Source organism: Xyrauchen texanus, chromosome 38 (assembly GCF_025860055.1).
Source record: "Xyrauchen texanus isolate HMW12.3.18 chromosome 38, RBS_HiC_50CHRs, whole genome shotgun sequence".
In the NCBI taxonomy this organism is placed as follows: Eukaryota; Metazoa; Chordata; class Actinopteri; order Cypriniformes; family Catostomidae; genus Xyrauchen; species Xyrauchen texanus.
In genome coordinates this window covers 1659756-1681729 of record NC_068313.1, presented here as the reverse complement: position 1 = coordinate 1681729, position 21974 = coordinate 1659756, and the positions used below count along the sequence as shown (strand labels likewise).

The window sequence follows — 21974 nt, the reverse complement described above, 5'->3', positions numbered from 1 at the left end:
CGGGGAAGATGGAGGAGGAGGCAGGAGCTGTCTGAGGACATATAGATGCGGATTATTGAGGTTTGCGCCTTCAGATTTTCAAACAATTTTAACAAATTCATTTTATGTTTTTTTTGTAAAGAAGATGTGGGATTGCACTGGGAAAATTAAAGAATAATTCATATTTATATAAAGTAGATTGGACTGTGGAAAACGGGAATGGCCGGTGCGGATTGTGAATGCGGAGGATGGAGAAGGCGGTTGATAATAAACATGAGCGCAAATGTCCTTTTGTGACTTTTAAGATTGCAATTTGCGCATTGTTTTGTGTTCTGTGCATTCTGACATCATAACGCGCTAACGGATCATCTCGACGCATACTAAAGTCAACAAAAGGATTCTATAGATTTGGAAGATGAAGGTGCCCCATCTAATTCTGTATTCATGGGCATTCGTGGCCCTCCTGCCGGTCACCTCCTCTGGTGGGAGTCCTGGTTCAGTGCTGCTCCGTGTCCCCCTGCGGCAGGGGCCTCTCTCACAGCCCGCGACCCCCCGGGGCTCCACAAGGGCCGCCCGGACACGGAGAGGAGTTGGAGGGATGAATTTTGTAAACATGATTGACAACCTCCGGGGGAAGTCAGGACAAGGGTATTACATCGAAATGGCTGTGGGCACACCACCCCAAAAGGTGAGACTGGTTCATTGGTTCACTGCCAAAATAAATGACCTCTCAACAAACAATCAAATCTGATCTTTATTATCAATGTGGTTGTGTTTGGAATGGCATGCTACTATTATACTTCTTTTAATATTTTTACTCTTTTTTTTGTTTGCATGGAACACCTGTATGTCACTTTTGGAATATTCCGGGTTCAACACAAGTTAATCTCAGTCGACAGCATTTGTGTCATAATATTTATTACCACAAACATTAATGTGGACTCGTTCCTCCTTTTCTTTAATAAAAGCACAAATGTGTGTTCCAGTGAGACACTTCCAATGGAAGTCAATGGGGTTTAATCTGTAAACATTCAAATACTGTTTGAATTTTAAGTGCCTCACTGTAACCTCAATTTTTATTTTATTTCAAGTACATTTTTGGTAGTAAATAAGACTTAAAATCTTAATTCTGCTTCTCAAGTAATCTTTCCGAAACATCACACTTCTTTTCCTCAGGTTGAGAGAACTCTACTGATGTGGAAGTGTCATCACTGTATAGCACTGAGTGTTACAATTGTCCCCTGATGTGAAATGATGTGGAAGGCAGCAAATTAATGTTTTTGCACAGCAAACATCCTGAACAGTCCACAATATCAATAGTGCTGTTACAGCAGCGTCACATAATTCACATTCTAGGGTTAAAGCAGCATAAATGCGTGCAGAACAGGGGTCACTGCAGGAAATGCGTGCAGAGCGTTGGGGTGAACGCAGGTCTGATCCTGGCAGGATGCAGACAGACGAGCAGGATTCAATGAGCAGAAAGAACAGGACGTCCACAGGACAGATCAATGACATGAGGAGTCAGCTCAAGCTTTACTACACACTTACAAGAGAGACAGACAGGAGAGGAATGGGGAGTCAGGAAGGGAAAAGAAGTGCTTTAACAGCCACTTTGAATCGAAAAACAACAAACACACACACAAATCTAATTAGTTATTATGATACACATTATTTTTGTTATTTATCTTTTAGATACTGTAGAGCAGAGTAAAGAATATGATCAGCTGATATAAGGTTTTCAATGGCTGATGCCTGAAATAATACATCTATCTATCTATCTATCTATCTTTCCATCTATCTTATCTATCTATCTATTGATCCAGCCATCCATCCATCCATCCATCTATCTATCTATCTATCTATCTATCTATCTATCTATCTATCTATCTATCTATCTATCTATCTATCTATCTATCTATCTATCTATCTATTGATCCATCCATCCATCCATCCATCCATCCATCCATCCATCCATCCATCCATCTATCTATCTATCTATCTATCTATCTATCTATCTATCTATCTATCTATCTATCTATTGATCCATCCATCCATCCATCCATCCATCCATCTATCTATCTATTGATCCATCCATCCATCCATCCATCCATCTATCTATCTATCTTTCCATCTATCTATCCATCCATCCATATATCTATCTTTCCATCTATCTATCCATCCATCCATCCATCCATCATCTATCTATCTATCTATCTATCTATCTATCTATCTATCTATCTATCTATCTATCTATCTATCTATCTATCTATCTATCTATCCATCCATCTTATCTATCTTATCTATCTATCTATTGATCCATCCATCATCCATCCGTCCAGCCATCCATCCATCCATCTATCTATCTTTCCATCTATCTTATCTATCTATCTATCTATCTATCTATTGATCCAGCCATCCATCCATCCATCCATCCATCCATCCATCCATCCATCCATCCATCCATCTATCTATCTATCTATCTATCTATCTATCTATCTATCTATCTATTGATCCATCCATCCATCCATCAACCATCCATCCATCCATCTATCTATCTATCTATTGATCCATCCATCCATCCATCTATCTATCTATCTATCTTTCCATCTATCTATCTATCCATCCATCCATATATCTATCTTTCCATCTATCTATCTATCTATCTATCTATCTATCTATCTATCTATCTGTCTGTCTGTCTGTCTGTCTGTCTGTCTGTCTATCCATCCATCAATCCATCCATCCATCCATCTTATCTATCTATCTATTGATCCATCCATCCATCCATCCATCCATCCACCCACCCATCCATTCATCTATCCATTTATCTATCTATCTATCTTTCCATCTATCGATCGATCTATCCATCCATCCATCCATCCATCTATCTATCTTTCCATCCATCCAACTATCTATCTATCTATCTATCTATCTATCTATCTATCTATCTATCTATCTATCTATCTATCTATCTATCTATCTATCGATCTATCTGTTGATCCATCCATCCATCCGTCCATCCACCCACCCATCCATTCATCTATCCATTTATCTATCTATCTATCTTTCCATCTATCTTTCCATCCATCCAACTATCTATCTATCTATCTATCTATCTATCTATCTATCTATCTATCTATCTATCTATCTATCTATCTATCTATTGATCCATCCATCCATCCATCCATCCATCATCCACCCACCCACCCACCCACCCACCCACCCATCCATCCATCCATCCATCCATCTATCTATCTATCTATCTATCTATCTATCTATCTATCTATCTATCTATCTATCTATTTAGGGCTGAGCGATATGGCAAAAATATTATCCCGATATTCTTTTTTCATATCATTCAATATCGATATTTATCACAATATTGAATCACATTTGCACATTGCAAAGAGAAAACAAAATCCTAAACAGTCTAAATAGTCTTTACAAAACTGCGTTGGGGCCCAGACACAACCAATGCAGTGATTATTACAGTGAGTATTACAATATTTTATAGAGTTTATCAATTGAGTGCAGTTGGATATGAATGTTATAAGATGATCTGTTCATTTTTAATCATAATGAAGGTATATATATATAAAAATTTACATTAAAATTATTTTCATATTTACATTCAGATATCCAAGTATTGGGGCATAGAAGCCCTTGTGATTGAGGAATGATACTGTATAGGGGTTCAAGGGTATCTCCAGAGAGAAACCTTTGAAAATGTAAAAGTCTGAATGGACCATTTTTCTATTTTCATTAAAGTGAGAAAGACTAAACTACAAACTAGTAATTGTTTTGTCTTTCATCTTTTTCAGAGATGATGAAATCTAAATAATTTCACAAAATTACAACAGAAATCTATTTGTTTATTATTAAATGCTTGGAACATTCTGATTAGTAAAACTACATTTAGAAAGAAAAACCGTTATGGTGTAAGGGCGCTCTGGAAACACGCACCTCATGTTTACTCACATGTGGGGAAAAGAGAAAGCGGGTGCGGACCGGGCACCAGTGAAGCGTGTTTCAGTGCTAGAGAAAAATATTCAAGAATACAGCGCAGAAAGATCAGATATGATGTAACCGGCACTGTTGTTTTGTCGCGCTGCTCACTAGAGACGATGAGAGGGCGTAACCGTCTCCATGATGTCTTGCAGTCAAGATGGAATCAATCTGGGGTCCGGATCGCAGGGACCTGCGTAGCGGGGGCAATAGCAACTTCATACAGTCTGAGGCTGCGTTTTCCAATGACGTGGAAGCAATCCGCTCAAAGCCACTCCCAATGCTAGGGAACCGCTTGCCCCTCGCAGCTGTCAATCTTACAATCCACCTCGCGAGCTTGATGCTTGGCTTCCATAGGAAGGAATTGAAAGCGCTCGCTCACATTTGCTCACCACGTGACAGTGGAAACATAATACAAGAACGTTTTTTTATCGCCAAGCCCTATATATGTACTGTATATATAGAAATCAAATGGTGGTTACAATGGAAGGAAATGTGGACTGTTCAATAACATTAAAATACACACAGTTTGAAAAGTATAGCCACATGATGTAAACATTATGTTAACATGATTTTAGTGAGATAAAATCGCTTACTAACCATCTGTGTAAAGTTATAGACAATATTACTTTTTTTGCCATGATGACACAACACCAGTAAACCCCGGATCTGTTCTATCACACTATAATCATGTTAACACGTATCATGTTTACGTCTTGTGTCTGTACTTTTGCAACATTTTAACATTTACAAACTGACCCCATCAGTTGCGGTGTTTGCATGTTCTGCAATGACGGTTTTTGCTGTTTTTAAAATAAATGAGGAAAGAGTAGAAATAGTTTTTTGTGGTGATCAACGTTATCCAACAAATGCTGTTGATTGAGCTGAACTTGTTTTGAACCCGGAATATTCCTTTAAAAATAAACATGGGAAGCCCTTTCGGCTTTTGTTTGGCAACAGTAAACAGCCTACAGTTCAACTTATGAACAGACTAATGAAAATAATTGTTTATTTAGATAATTATTGATAATAAATGTAACTATTTTGTATTACTTGTTTCATATTGCTGTTGCTGCTGTTTGAGGGGATAAGAAACTGAATGAACACTTTTACAATAATGAAATGATTTATGAAATGCAAGCAGAATAAATTTCTGTAAAATGATTAGACTGATCTTAATGTGAATTCGGCAACAGTAGGTTGAATGTTCATCAGCTGAAATCGGTCTGTTCTTACCAAAATTCAAATCATTGCCTCCTGTAGCCGACATTGGAAGTGTTGTTGAACTCATGGGCACATGTGAGCTTCAGTTTCCATGTTAAATGTCCACAAAGTGGCGCCAAAAGCAAGTTGTATTTTTAGCTGTAAATGTAAATAAATATTGTATTAACCGTACACTCAAACCCTAAATCTAACTGTCAGTGGAGTAAAAATGTAATGTTAGAGTGTAAATGTAACCTCTGAATCAAGCTCACCACTGTTTATGTGAACACGATTATTTAAGTTTTTTTTTCCGGCACTTGAACCCACATTAGTAGTGCCAAAGAGAAAGAAAAACGTACTTGAACTGATGCAATTATGTCAGTAACTCGGCAGAATGGGGTCGATTTCAAGCAGTGGCGATTTCTCAGGGCCAGTAAAGTCTTCTCTGCTGGCCTAACATGACAAATAAATAAATAAATACTTTCTCAATCACCTTTTTGCCTGCGTATTTTTAATCACTTTCCACTCTTAATTAATCTGCAAACAAATACAGAAAAACTAAAAGTTATCCAGTCAGAATTTATTCCTTGATGCTTACAAGCAAAGTGTGACAACTGTTTCACAAATAACATGCCCGAAGCAGTGCGTGAGTCTGAGCTCCACCCCGTCATGCCTTCAGAATTTCTAGAGAATCCCTCAACAGTGCAAATGAATGAGCGACTAAAGTCAGATTGATTTATTTGTTCTTGGTGGGTGTGATCTTTAGGAAATGTCCCGGTCGAGGTCTTGCTGACGAGTCGGCTGTCACATAGATTCGTATGAAAGATTCTGATTTTTGAATGTCTGTTCGAGAGATGTTCATTTCATAAAACAGTCAGTTAAAATTACGCTTGCTTGAGCATTAAGTGTTGTTCTGGCTTTGTGCGTGGACGTGTTTTTAAAATGGCCCAAAGGCACAGGGTGTCTTATTGATTGCGAAACTTGTTTTCTTAATGGTATGAATCACACTCAAGGCCTAGACTGTAAATGCACGGCCCACCACTGATTTCAAGGTACATGAATATTGGAAAAGATGTATTTTGCATGGAGTGCATTTTATACAAATTTTATAAAGAATTTTGTTATGAATGATTTACACAGAAATCTTTTCTCATTCGGATTTATGAATTATAATGTGCATTATACACCGACAAGGCTATTGATGATATTAAAACTGGCAGAAAACCATTTCTGTTAAATGCCCAAGTGGATTCAGTTATCATCCGGTGCTAATAATTAAAAACAAATATATATATATTGTTTCAATAAATGGTCTGGCTGATATACCAGTCTATCACTGTGAGAGATTTCACAAGTCCAAAGATGTCTGGCAGCTGCTGCCTCTCCATGTTCTCAAGTTTCACACTCTGTCTCTAACACCTCCGCCCATCCTCTCATTTGTGTATCACATTTTGCTCAGTCAGTGAGTCTAACATTGTGAGACAAGCAGTCAGTCTCTGGTGAAGTGCAGGAGGCTAATCAATAATATATCTCATTCTTAAATACCCCTTCACAAACACACAAATACCAGCAAGGTCAAAACTCTCTGACATAGAAGAATAATCAGCTATTGACTAGTGATTGTCAGAGCAGTTCTAGGGTCAGTGGATATTCGGGGCTTTACTAAAAACTTTTGGGGGTTAAGCCCCTGTAGCCAACCCCTTGTACTACCATTGGTGTTTGTCAAGGCAAGCATCACTATTAAATTGCACCTTTTTGTCTTGTGCCTGTGGGAAACCACCTAGCAATGATCCAGAAACCCATAGCAAACCCATAGCAATGCACTAACAACCACTAAGAAGCAACCACATAGCAATGTGTTAGTAACTATGCATAACACCCTATCAACCACCTAGTAACACCCTACCAACCACTAAGAACACCCTAGAAGCCACAGAACAGCGTGCTTGCAACCACCCAGAAAACCCTATAAACACAAAGCAACATGGTACACAACTTAGAACACCTTAGTAACTACATTGCAACACCCTAGCATTGTGGTGCTGAGTCATTTTGATTATTCAGTATGTTCACTTTCTGTTTCAGTTGAATATCTTGGTGGATACAGGCAGCAGTAATTTCGCAGTAGGTGCTGCCACTCACCCGTTCCTGCACAGATATTACCATCGCTCACTGTAAGAACTGCATGAAGAATGAATCCAGCTACCATACATACTATAGGCCTAAATGCTTTTGTGAGATTCACCCAACATGTCTCTCTTTCTCTGTCGGTGTCTTTAGTTCATCATCATACAGCGATCTGGGCCGCAGTGTGTATGTGCCGTATACACAGGGCCGCTGGGAGGGTGAGCTTGGCACTGATCTGGTGTCAGTTCCTCATGGACCCAACATTTTACTGAGGGCCAACATCGCTGCCATCACCCAGTCTGACCGCTTCTTCATCAACGGATCCAACTGGGAGGGCATACTTGGGCTGGCCTATGCAGAGATCGCAAGGGTCGGTCCACGCTGTGTTTCACTGGCATGTATGGTTTGGTGGGCGGCACGAAAAAATATTTTAATGTCCCGGTATAGGTAAATACAATAGTTATTTCCGGTCCTTAAGGCTGATTGGACGAGAAGTGTTCCAAGAGTGCTGATATAGCAGTCCAACAGCATGGGGACGCTTCACTGTTTGTATCACTTCGCTTCTGTCAGTGCCGTTCCAAACTAGAGTAACAACAGCAGTCCAGAGAGCTATGGGTGGAGATTTGATTTATCCCAATGGGTGGCGACAAATGAACGTCTTGTATGTGTTATGAGTGAGTTGACACTGAGAGAGACTGCATTGTCAGTCTGTAAATGAGTGGGTTTCAGTGAAGTCAAAACATCGACATTGTCTTTAACTCCATGTTCACTCAGAGTAGATTACTACTACACTATTGCCAAGAAATAGAGTAAAACTAACAGCTTCATTGAAGATCACTTCTGAGAGTCGTGACAGACAGAGGTAATCACTCAAGATTCATTTCTCTATTTCTTTCTCCAATACTAGAACTAGTAAACAAGCGCTCGATATCTACGTAACCCATACATGACGTAATTGCTGTTGCCTAAAAATCATTACATCCACTGAAAGACTTTCTTGCCTCTGTCAAAACATTTGCGGATGTGACAGCACTATGAATCATGTAAACACATTTAGCTAAATAGTATAGTACATAAATAAACAGCAATGGATTTGATGTCCAAGTTGCTGTTGTGTTCATATACATATCATTCAATACATAGCTGTATTGCATTGTCAGTGCTGTCTGATTCCATACACATTGATATCATGATATTATCATATTAGCCTAATAGTTAGCTAGCTACTTAGTGGTTACATTGCCTCAATACTGATTTACATAACTGCATGGTTAGGTTGCTGCAAGCTAGCTAATACTTCCTAACTGACTGATTTCATGACTGTGATTCAGTAAGCTACTAGTGTTTATAACTTTGCCGAATTGCTTGGGTTTTTAGCGACACATGTAGATGTAGAACATAGACTAAATATCGACATAGACTCAAAAGTTTCTCATCAATATTCATGATGTTTTTCCAATAAATATTGAAATAGTTTTATCGCCCAGCCCTATTCTAAAATTATGTTTTCGAATTAGTGGCAGAGGCTTGGGCACATCTTTTGAACTACTAATTGCAGCTTTTGCTGTTTCAAAGCAAAATCCTGAATCTGTAGTGAAAGAAAGTAGTTCTACATGCTACACAAAATAGCATTTTTGAGATGCTCCTTGATTTTCCCTTACTTATTTAATTGTTTGTTGAACTGTTGTTTAAAAGTAATATCACATGTGCAAGAGTGCCATTGGTCTGTATATCAGCACGGCTGTGAATCTATGTCCGAATCACAGCTGTGCTAATATACGGGAACAACAGCACTCTTGCTCATGTGATTTTGCTTAAATATCTTATGGTAGTTATTTGTGAAGGAAATCTAATGACAACATGTTTAAATTTCAATATAGAATTAATCTAATCCGGTTCTCCCTCTTTCTCTTTTTTCAGCCTGATGAGAATCTTGAACCGTTCTTCGACTCTCTTCTGAGACAGACCAGCGTTCCAAATAGCTTCTCTCTGCAGCTCTGTGGAGCAGGATTCACACAGAACTACAGCACTGGCAGTTCAACTGTAGGGGGCAGTATGGTGAGAGACACGGACAAGAGAATGAATAAAATGGAAAAGCTTTTTCAAGCCATATTTATCTCCAAAATCACAAAACATCACTATAAAAGTATCACTTAAGTATTTCAGATGACTCGTCGTGCACTATATTACATATAGAAATTATATATCACTCTATAAAATGGATTTCTGAAATAAGCAGGAGTTGATTCCGTTTTTCTTCATTCTTCTCAGATTATTGGGGGAATAGATCCATCCTTATACGTTGGTGAGCTGTGGTATACACCAATCAGACGTGAGTGGTATTATGAGGTCATCATTGTGCGCATTGAAGTTAATGGACAGGATCTCAATATGGACTGCAAAGAAGTAAGCATGAGTTTCCTGGGGTTTGGCCCATGTAGCATTTATTTCTATTCCGAGGGATATGCATCGCTGATGTTTTTTTCTTCATCTTAATTCTCACTTCTCCTTAACCTTTGATTGTTGGTCATAAATAAGAATGCAGTTGAATAGAGTTCACTTTTATTTATTTCTGTTAATATTATTTGAATGATAATTAAAAAATCTATGTATGGGTCCTGTATCACCCATAAGGTGTTTATTTTGCAATATTTACTAGGCGTTATGCCTGCTAGTACACAGCTACTTATCACATACAAATAAATCAGCATGAAATATTAATTTGAGGGTAAATATTTGTATTATGTCTGTAACACTTTACAAAAAGGTTCTATTTATAAACATTATTTAATGCATTATGTATCATTAACAAACAATGAACAATATACAGTATTTTTATAGCATAAATTAATCTTTGTTTATGTTAATGTATGTACATACAGTTGTTCATTGTTAGTAAAAGTTTATTCATAATGCATTTTGTAATATTAACATAAACAACTTTTTTTTAAATGTATTATAATATGTTAAAATGTACATTAGCCCAGAATAAACATTGCTGTAAAAGAATTGTTCATTGTTCATGAATAATATTTTGTTAATCAATGTCAATGAATACAACCTTACTGTAAAGTGTGGCCTATTATTTCAGAAGAAAGAAGTATGGCGTGATACGAGACATGAAACGAGTTTTTATTGGGTTTTGTCTTCAAAAAATGACTTCTGAGGCATTGCTGACAGCAAGCATAATTGTTTCTTCTCTCTCTCAGTATAACTATGATAAAAGTATTGTGGACAGCGGCACAACAAACCTGCGTCTCCCTCGTAAAGTGTTCCAGGCTGCGGTGAAGGCTATTGAAGCTGCCTCGTCGGTCAGTTTATATCGTTCACTGTCACATTTCACATTTCTTTTCATTCAGTAGTTAAACTCTTTTTATTTTTTCTGCCAATAACAATGCAATGTTATTGTCAAACACTTTTTGACATATGTTTGCTATTGTTAATGTTTTATTAATTGCCAAATTTTTCAAACTAATAATGCTGCATACTTTCAAAGCCGAATTGCCCTGGGCGCTTATCAAAGGATAAGGGGTCTGCCACTGAGGAGCCCTAGTCCTGTCGCAATGCACCGCTTACCGTTTAATTGACTTTTTCTTCATTCCAGACTGAACAGTTCCCCTCAGGGTTTTGGCTGGGGGAGCAGCTGGTATGTTGGCAGGTGGGCACCACTCCCTGGCACATCTTCCCTGTCATCTCTCTGTACCTGATGAGTGAGGACCGAAACCAATCCTTTCGGATCTCCATCCTACCACAGGTACATTTTTGTATTTTGTAATTTTTTTTTATATTTGGGACTGTGCAGTAAGCTGTATGCTTGTTTTCCATTCTGAACATAGCCTGTGTTGGTTTTATTGATCTTAGCTCTGTTAGAAAACCAAGTGAGCTGCCTATTGTTTACAAAGCTGCTACTTTTTAAGACAGTATTCTAACCATCATGGAACTTCATGGAAGTGCTGATTTGAAACACGCTAATCAGGCAGCAAATCAGGTAGCTTACTAATGTGCATCACACAAATAATGTTCCTCAGTGTGCAAGAGACACAACTAACACAAACATTAGCATGTTGCTAAGCTAATGGCACAATGCTCTACCCTAAGGGTACATGGCTCACATCATGTTAGAGGAATTACAACCAGAGCTGAGTGGCTTACGAGCAGCTTACATCCTTCTGATAATTTTTCAGCATGTTGAAAAAATGTGGGCACAGTCGGCATGTGTGCATTTGAACGAGACGATTTTTGCATTGTACTTCAAGTTGGCCAGTTATGAGAAGGTGTTACAACTCACACAATCTATGAAAACTGTTAGTGTTCATGAAGGTTTTACATATTTGGAGAAGATGGTCTTGTTACAACATACGGGTTATGCTAGAAAACAATCTTTATCACTATGACATACAGAGTTGTCATGGTCTATTTTTATTCATCATACTTGTGTTCGTTTCAGTTCTAAGGCTACATTTAGGGGGGGTATGTAGCATCCGTTATAATTGCATAACACGGTAGTGGAAATGTGATTTTTAACTCCCCAAGCATGAGTCTGGTGAAACCAAGGATTTCTAAGGTGAATTTCGGTCCGTCAATCAACCGCTGCACTAAAACAAGATATTATAAAGTGCAGTCACATGGACAAGACCTCACAGATCTTCTTCAGTATGTCTGCTATCAACATGAGACCAGTGACACAGATGAGTAGCATGTAGCCTACATCTGAAGCTTAGTAATTAGCTTAGACTAAATCCAAGTATTAACTGGCAGAAACGGTGTACAAATTTTGTGCACTCTCTTTTTAAGATTGTACATTTTGTGTCCTTTATTATCATGCAGTAACTGGCATCAAAACACTGATGTCATGATTTCTAGGAGACAAGTGACTATTGTGAATAGGGCAGTTGGAGTCAAGGGAAGACTGACAGGAAAGACTGACTGACTGCAGGTAAGTCTGCACAGGATAATGAGCAAAGGATTGTTAGGAAATGCAGCTGCAGGTGGACAAGGGTAACAACTTACAAGGGGCTGTGGATTAATCAAGGAAGAATAAAATGTGGCAGGAACAGACAGACACAACCATGCACTGTAGCAGCAGTTTAAACAAGAATGATACAGAGCCCGGTTGAGCACCACAGTGCTACTGAATTTACTGTTGTGGAGTAAAGACTGTATATGTCCCTCAGCCAGCAGATCAAGTAGTGGATTTGATGTAGCTCAACACAAGTTGAGTGAGATCAGGCTAGTGCAACTTCAGCCCCGGGCCCGAACAGGATCCTGTATAGGCTGTATAAGCACTGCCCAACAGTTCTTAAACTGTAATGGAGACTACTAAGATTTGCCTGGATGAAGCAGTGCATACCCCAATAATGGTGAAAGGTAGTAGCCATCTTTACCCAAAGAAAATGAATCCACCAGCATAGGAGTCAGTTTAGGAGAATTGCTATATTGAATGTGGAAGGAAAGATTTTCTCTTCAGTGGTAGTAAGGAAGATGTCTGATTACTTCCTGAAAAATGAATACATAGACACAAGCTGCCAGAAGGCTGGCATACCAGGTTTTCCTGGATGTATGGAGATTGTGTCAGTAATATGGGAGCAGATCCATTCTGACGAGAGACAAAAAGGACCTCCATGTAGTCTGGCTGGACCTTGCAAATGTCTATGGAACAGTTCCACACCAGCTTGTCAGCTATGCACTGGAATTTATCCATGTACCAGAGTGTATTAAGAGCTTGGTATATAGTTACAATGGGGACCTGAAAATATGTCATGCAACACAGGAGTACATAACTGGATGGCAGCAACTGGAAAAAGGCATTGCGATGGGATGTTCAAACTCTCCCATCCTGTTCACAGCAGCATTCAAGATCATCCTAATTGGTGCCAGACAGATGGCCCGAGGAATCCGTGCACAATCTGGGGTGAGATTGCCAGCACTGCCCAGCTATATGGATGCTGTCACAAGCATCCTCCAGACTGCTGCATGTACAAACAGACTCTTAAAAAGGCTGGAAGAGCTTTTGGCATGGGCCAGGGTGAAGATCAAGCCAGCAAAGTCACGTAGCTTTTCTATTCATAAGGGGATTATAAGCGACCAAATATATAATTTTTGGTGGATGTTGAAAGAATGCCGGTGCTGGCAGGTCAGCCCATTCGAAGTTTAAGGAGAGAATACACAGCAGATCTGTCATATAAACGAATGTCAAGGTTCTGAAGCAGCTGAAAGAGGGCTTGGATTAGATAGACAATTGTCATCTCCCAGGCAAATTCAAGGTCTGGTGTTTCCAATTTAATTTGTATCATTGCTTGATGTGGTCAATTAAGATGTGTGAGATCACTGCAGCAGCAATGGCTAGGATGGCCACACCAAGGCCAATAGTTACATCAGGAAGTGGATGGACCTGCCACATTGTCTTTCAAACGTAGCATTGTTTGGGTTACAAACAGGAGAAGACCAGGCTATTCTTAGAACTAATGCAATCAACAGACCAGTCAGAGAGATCTTGTCAAGCCCAGGTCTGATCAGGTTTCAAGACTGAAGAGATCATTGGAAGAATCCAATCAGGAAGAGCAGGCCTTGGATGGGAATGGCTCCCGAACTGTGGTCAGCAGCCTCAAAAAAAACAAACCAAAAAAAAAAAAAAAACAGAAGAAAGCAATGGTAGTGACAGAAGTAACTAAGATCAAATAGGAAGGGTATATGATTTGAGCAGTCAGCCAGCAGCAGCTATAGTGGTGGACAGTATGGGAAGGTGCATCTAATTGAGTTTAAGGATGGGCTGACCTGTGGAAGATACCCCAGGTCAACCTACATTTTCTAATAAGATCCACCTATGACACTTTTCCAAGTCCTGGAAATTTTCTTTGTGGTATGTTAAAGAGGAGAGTTGTCCCCTCTACGATGCCCCATTACCAAATCTGCAGCACATGTTGGCTGGGTGCAAGACCGCCTTAGCACAAGGACGGTACATGTGGCGGCATGATCAGGTTCTGCTAAAGCTGGCAGAGATTCTTGGGGTGTTTAGAATAAAGGCCAACAAAGGCCATCATGCTCCTTAGAGGAAGTACATTGTTTTGTTAAAATGGGAGGTGCCACTTAAGGCATGGAGGGAGGAAAGGTCAATCCTGAGAGATGGAAGTGATTGGTCAATGATGCTCGACTTTGGCCAGCAGCTAATATTTCCTTCTGAGATTGCCATCACCTCCTTGGGACATAGTGTTATGGTCATCATCAGCTAGAAAAGTCATAATGATTGAACTTACTGTCCCATGGAAAGAGGGACTGGAGGCAGCCTATGAGGAATAAGCTAAAATATGCTGATCTGGCTACCAGCAAAGGGAAAATGGATGAAGGGCTGCCACTTACCCTGTGGAGGTCGTGTGTCGAGGGTTTATTGGAATATCAGTGCAGCACCTTTTGAAAAACATTGGTATCTTTGGATCAGCATTGAAAAATTCTCGGAAATTGCAGAGGAAGCTGAAAAGCACTAAATGTGCTGAATCATAGCCCTGATATGGGGGCGCACAAATATCGCAGCACAGGACAGTATGCAATATGGATTTTACAAACGAATTTCAGAAGTAGCATGTTCATTTAATTCGACCAATCACAAAACCAGAGTAATCTTATATAAACAGCTACTTCCATCACTGCTGTGGCAATTCTTCCTGTATTTGTCCCCGCCCACTTACCCGTGACAGACTTGGATGACTCACTCTATGTGAAGTATTTGCTCTCATTAGATAAGCTCTTCAATCGCAACTATCAAGTTATTCAACAAAGCTGCCGCAGCAGCTAATTTTTTTATATTTTATGGCAATGGCGGCAGCTACTTCAACTGTTGTTTTCTGCCTTTCATTCTAATCTTTCCTCATCGAAGCAGACCCTGGCGTTGAGGCTGCTTCCACAAAGCGGCCACTGCTTCGCTGTATACCTGTGGTACAGCTCCCTATGGCTGTGTAAAGGTCCTCGCATCTAAACTTTCCACCCGGAGCGGTCCCTAAAGTGTAAGGCTGCCTTCACTTTTGGGCGATGCTCTGGCTTCGCGTCACTTCGCAGCTCTATTACAGTTTTAATTTAAGGAGAGGTTATCAAAAGATTATCAATTGAATTCATCAAACATTATGCCAATGCACTCCAGTGCTTCAACCTGGTTCTCCCGCAAAGGTGTTTTACTCTCAGCCTTGATTACCTCGCTGTACAGCAGCAACAAGCAAACTTTAACTTAATTTCAAACCAGAGCAGACCTTTTACTGTGAGCTAGCTGCCACAGCAGCTTCCGCCCAGTCCATGCTACAGCTCCATATAGCTACACATAACTTCTATCCGAATAATACAGATAGAGCACAACATGAATGCTCTACTGTCAAAACTTGCACAAATGTCAGAGGAAAATACGGCGCTTAATGTTAATTTGGAGGACTTGGTATCTCGCTCAAAATGCCAGAACGTTTGGGTGGTGGGCCTACCTGAGGATATTGAAGGAAAGAATTCAAGAGAATTTATGTCTAACCTGTTCTCCGAATTGCTCAGTTGTATGAGGATTTCAGCACGGAAACGTGTGGCTTTCAACAAGATAAAGAACTCTCTCTATAAGAAAGGTGTATGTTTTGGCATGCTTTACCCTGTGCGCCTTCGAGTCAGCTATAATGGACCGGATCAATTTTTTATTCTCCAGAGGCTGCGGAGGCATTCTACCTTTAGAACTTTCCTAATCAGGGAATGGACTAATGTTGCTGCACATTGTAAGTGAATGACATTGGATGGCTAAATTGCCAGATAGTTCACTGTAAGTTTACTTAATGATTGTTTTAAGTTTGTATTTTGAGCGGTTTTGAACAGAGGTTCCAGAGGGACCAGACAAGTAAGACGTGAGAGGAGAGGATATAAAGTGCAGAGATTTAGGGAGGGTTTGTCACAGGCTCAAGCCTTGCATGCCTACTTGTTCTTGGTAAATAGCATGGGCTGAGCCTCAAAGGTAAGGTGTTCAGAGCTTTGGAGCTTCGCTGCTCGGAGCCTTGGAGAATTGCACGTTTTGATTTGCTGTTCTTCATATTCAGTAAGTGTTCACGTCTGTAGTGCAGCCACCTTTGCGGGGTTTGTAAAAAGCACCATGCTATGAATTGTCACTCTGGTTAGCAAGATCTCTGCCTAGGAAATTTGCATGTCAATTGACAGCCTGGTGTCAGTGGAATGACATGGCAGAAATCCCTTCTCGCTTTTCCCGTCATTGTGAGCCAGGAACAAGAGTGTGCTATCTCCACAGTAACACAGGACGTCAGCAGTGTTTTTACTGTTGTGGACACTATACCATAAAAGCTACCATGTCACAACACAGATTTTAGGTGTCACCTAAACCGCCCTCTTTGTTTTCCTGCAGTTTCAGTTCATTTGATGCTTGTTTTAACTGTGTTGACACCATGCCAGACAATTGCCATGTCACAGACCAAACTTAAATCCTCATTGTGATGTATGTATGCTGGATAGATCCCATGTAGCGGCTTCTTCTTTATTCCTAGGATAACGCTCTTGTAACGAGAATGCTATTTTCAGTCTTTGCTGTTCAGTATGCAAAAACACTGACATTGAAGTGCCTGCACAGGGCACAAACTAGATCATAGTCAACTCGGTTGTGCTGAACGACTACCCCTAGAGCTACCTGGGGCCACACGCTGAGCAGAGTCGAACTCGGTTATGTGCTTTGTATGAAGACTGCTTCAGAAGCCTCGCTCCTCACCAAAGACGTGATAGATGAAGTACTGCCATGTGAGGCACAGAGCATCTATAATATCTATCTTCTACAGCCATAATATATCTGATTGCCAAGTAGAACGGAGGGCTGGGGCCCATACTGGACTTGAATTGGTCACTTCATTCAAGGTAGCTACTCAGAGACAGATTTTGTATATCATGTACATCCTCTGAAATTATTGGTATGCAGATATCCGCTTGCTGCAGGCCAAATCTTTTAATTCGCCTTCAAGGGGACTTCACTCCAGTTCAAGGCCCTGCCCAGCCCAGCCCTGCAGGCTGTCCTTTGCTCTTTGCACATGCACACATTTGTATATGAGCTCGCTCTGCTGGGGCCAAGTAGCATCCTTATTGCCTCAATGATTGGTTGCTAATAGCTCAATCAAAGTTATAAGCATGCAAACACAGAGACCTGTGCTAGCACATTTGGGCTTAAAGGGCAATTGGACAATGAATGTGCGAGTGCCCAGTCAGTAAGTCTCCTTCCTAGGAACCAAACTCGTCTCGGTAACCATATCGGCATCTGATGATGAACACATTTAGTCCATTCTCCTACACTTGATTTTGTCAGCACCAAAAAAAAACAAATGCTGGGTTTGATGGCCGCTGCAGCTGCTGTCGCCCTGTTAGACTTCTTCAGTGCTGACTTAGCCAGAGGGTCCCTCATCACACTTGTCAATATGGTTACCTTCGTCTCATAGTTATGTTTTATTGGAAAGGTTGCCAAGATTGTCAGATGCAAAGATGTCACCAAGGATACATGTCCAACACAAGCTGGGGAGCCCTGTGCAATGGACACCTGTCGTTTGGTGCCTGGAAAAGGTCACAAACTGTGGGCACATAAACCGCCTAGAACTGCTTGTTGAGATCCTTTCGGTCAGACATCAAAGTTCACGTCCTGACTCACAGCACTGCAATTGTGGCATTCAATGTTGAATCTGGCAAACCGAATTCTCCTCTGGAGCGAATTATGTCTCATATGTGCAGTGCTCGTCCCTGGCCACCTGAACAGCAGAGGAGGTTTACTCTTGCATCAGGGAGCCAGGACAGGGGAATGGAGACTCCAGCCTCAATCAGTTTAGAGGAATTGGAAGGTATTCGGGAAGCCTACCCTCATTTCCATGTTAAGAGGTGTTTAGACATTGCTCCACTCTCCAGCATGGCTTGTGTCCCTGTCTTGACATTAAGCCATTGGTTTATGTTTTCTACCTTCCTTCCTATTTAGTAAAATGGGTGGTTCCAGCAATGTTTTTGACTAATGTTTTGCCTTGGTTCCCTGAAAGGGGGGAACGAGATGCTGTGAAGCTGTGCTGCAGCTACTGATTTTTCACTGTCATGGGAAGAGAGTTATGCTCTCTTTCCCTTCAGTCTGAAAATAATAATGATGTGAAGCTGGCTTCCACAATCAAATTATTGTGATGGTATAGGGTTTCAAAGTCCTGCCCCCTAATGGGAGCTCCCTTACCTAAAGTTACTGAAATGCTAACTAGGCAGCTTACTAGTTTTTAGACAAAGCATCATTGTATTAGTTTCTTCAAATAATCTTGTTCCCATCCTGATATATATTGCATGGTTTTTCGATGTATCTTTTTGATGCTAATGACCCCACATTTGATGATCCACTCAAACGGTTCTACAACCCGAATTTCAGAAAAGTTGGGACGTTTTTTTTAAATTTGAATAAAATGAAAACTAAAAGACTTTCAAATCACATGAGCCAATATGTTATTCACAATAGAACATAGATAACATAACATATGTTTAAACGGAGACATTTTACACTTTTATCCACTAAATGAGCTCATTTCAAAGTTGATGCCTGCTACAGGTCTAAAAAAAAGCTGGGAGAACATCTAGCAACTAATTAAGTAAATTGATATCAGGTCTGTAACATGATTGGCTATAAAAGGGATGTCTTAGAGAGGCAGAGTCTCTCAGAAGTAAAGATGGGCAGAGGCTCTCCAATCTGTGAAAGAGTGCGTAAAAAGATTGTGGAATACTTTAAAAACAATGTTCCTCAACGTCAAATTGCAAAGGCTTTGCAAATCTCATCACCGTGCGTAAAGGACAAGGCCGAAGACCTTTATTGGATGATACTGCATCACTCATCGGCATGATTGTGTCAATGACATTACTAAATGGGCCCAGGAATACTTCCAGAAACCACTGTCGGTAAACACAATCCGCCATGTCATCTGCAGATGCCAACTAAAGCTCTATCATGAAAAAAGGAAGCCATATGTGAACATGGTCCAGAAGCGCCATCGTGTCCTGTGGGCCAAGGCTCATTTAAAATGGCCTATTTCAAAGTGGAAAAGTGTTCTATGGTCCGACGAGTCCAAATTTGACATTCTTGTTGGAAATCACGGACGCCTTGTCCTCCGGGCAAAAGAGGAGGGAGACCTTCCATCTCTGATGGTATGGGGGTGCATAAGTGCATACGGTATGGGCAGCTTGCATGTTTTGGAAGGCACTATGAATGCTGAAAGGTATATATAAAGGTTTTAGAGCAACATATGCTCCCCTCCAGACGACGTCTATTTCAGGGAAGGCCTTGTGTATTTCAGCAGGACAATGCAAAACCACATACTGCAGCTATTACAACAGCATGGCTTCATCGTAGAAGAGTCCGGGTGCTGAACTGGCCTGCCTGCAGTCCAGATCTTTCACCTACAGAGAACATTTGGCGCATCATTAAACGAAAAATATGTCAAAGACGACCACAAACTTTTCAGCAGCTGGAAAACTATATGAGGGAAGAATGGGACCAAATTCCAACACCAAAACTCCAGACACTCATAACCTCGATGCTCAGACGTCTTCAAACTGTTTTGAAAAGAAGTGGAGATGTTACACCATGTTACAACATGCCAACGTCCCAACTTTTTTGAGAGCTGTAGCAGGCATCAACTTTGAAATGAGCTCATTTTTTTCGTAAAATTGTAAAATTTCTCCGTTTAAAGGTTTGTTCTGTTATCTGTTCTATTGTGAATACAATATTGGCTCATGTGATTTGAAAGTCTTTTAGTTAAAATTTTATTCAAATTTAAAAAACTTCCCAACTTTTCCGAAATTCGGGAAAAAATGACTGTTTGTGCAGCTGATATCTCTGTCTCTCTCTGCAGCAGTATCTGCGGCCGGTGGAGGACGTGGCCTCAGCGCAGGAGGACTGTTATAAATTCGCCGTGTCTCAGTCCAGCACTGGTACAGTCATGGGTGCTGTCATCATGGAGGGTTTCTATGTGGTGTTCGACCGAGAACACAAACGCATCGGCTTCGCAGTCAGCACGTGTCATGGTGAGAATGACAGAACTAACAGCGGACTCAAAAAAGGATTTGGACACTTAAGTCACAATTCAAAATGTCTGCATTTTTTGTATTATATCACAAACTATCACAGCAAGTGGCATTTGTTTGAAAAAAAGCACAAGCACACTTTTCATTCAAAACATTTCACAATAAGAAGTTTGATAGGTTTCACATGTTATATAGTGTAATGTAGATGTGCGTTACACGTAACCCAAATACTGTATTTAAAATATAATAACCTTAATTTAAAGCCAGTAACTGTAATCTCATTACAAGAAATGTCTTTTGTTATGTATGTATGTTTGTCTAATTTCAACCCAAATCAAAAGGAAAAATAAAGCTATTTTAGGTCCATTAAGGACCATATTTTCATGACAATTAAGCACAGTATCACCCCCAATCCCCATTCTCATTTATGTAATATGAAAGTAAAAACGAATTCTTTGTTCATTTTATTTACTTCAGTCCATGATGAGTTCCGCACCGCTTCAGTGGAGGGTCCGTTTCACGGCATTGATCTGGACGACTGCGGCTACAACATCCCTCAGACGGATGAGTCCACCCTCATGACCATAGCCTACATCATGGCGGGCATCTGTGCCCTCTTCATGCTGCCGCTGTGCCTCATGGTGTGTCAGTGGCGCTTCACGTGCTGTCTTCACCCGCTGGGCGCTGGAGACTTCTCTGATGACATATCCCTCCTGAAGTGAGCCATATCTAAACACACAGCCAATACACTGCTGGGACAGACGGCCAATGAGAACACCTTAAAGAAGGGCGAACAACAACGAGACCACAACAATTATAACTATAAATGTTATAATTGTATATATGCACACAAACATAGTCTAATGGGCTGTCCCAACATGGAGGGCTTTCTTACCCTGTAACCCTTATCTTACAGACTTTTAATTGTGGATTTAAGTGTTTCAAGTGTGAAGTTCTGTAATCTGTATGTCAATCTGTGTGTTTGAGAGAGCGTCACGACTGTGCGCTATTTAGCTGTCATGTTCTGTACTAATAATTGAGCATCAAGATGATTTGAGGTCAAATGTAGAGTCCTTCTCTCTATTTTTGACTCTTTTATGAATTATAAACATGATCCTATTAATTACTACAATGACATGATCATATGACCATATTAAATGAAAGCGTTCCGTAAATAGACTAAAAAAAAAATCTTAAAATCCCTAAAATATACGTAATTGTTTTTATGAAACATGCATTTCACTTTTCTTTTGTTTTTCTGTGACCTGGACCTGTTTCTGTGAGATTCACACAATGCTAGATTATATAATAATTATTCATCATGTATGTATCGTTTCTTTGAACATGTATGGAATTATAATACTGATTCCACATGCTGCAGATATGATGGCCTACATTCACTCACATGCACCCTTCAAAATAAATGAACCTCAAACAATTGCTGTGTATCATTACACACATAATAACTCACATATATTAGGAAGCGCACATACATGCATAAATACATCATAACCAAACCTTCCGATTTAGCCAGAGGAAAATATGACTGAGCAGCTTCCTACTGACTTCATGTATTAAAGAAAATCCAGATTGGCAGCTTTTACAACCAATAAAATGTGTAA

General features: G+C 40.1%; 1 protein-coding gene across 1 annotated transcript; it reads left to right on the top strand.

Annotated features, from left to right (window-relative positions):
• Window positions 1-6: 6 nt before the first annotated feature.
• On the top strand, window positions 7-21974 carry LOC127632023 (beta-secretase 1-like). Its single transcript, XM_052110482.1, has 9 exons — window positions 7-667; window positions 7273-7361; window positions 7468-7684; window positions 9235-9372; window positions 9586-9720; window positions 10524-10625; window positions 10919-11068; window positions 20181-20352; window positions 20830-21974. Exons 1-9 carry the CDS (start codon window positions 395-397, stop codon window positions 21072-21074), a joined length of 1521 nt encoding a protein of 506 aa, XP_051966442.1. The 5' UTR covers window positions 7-394; the 3' UTR covers window positions 21075-21974.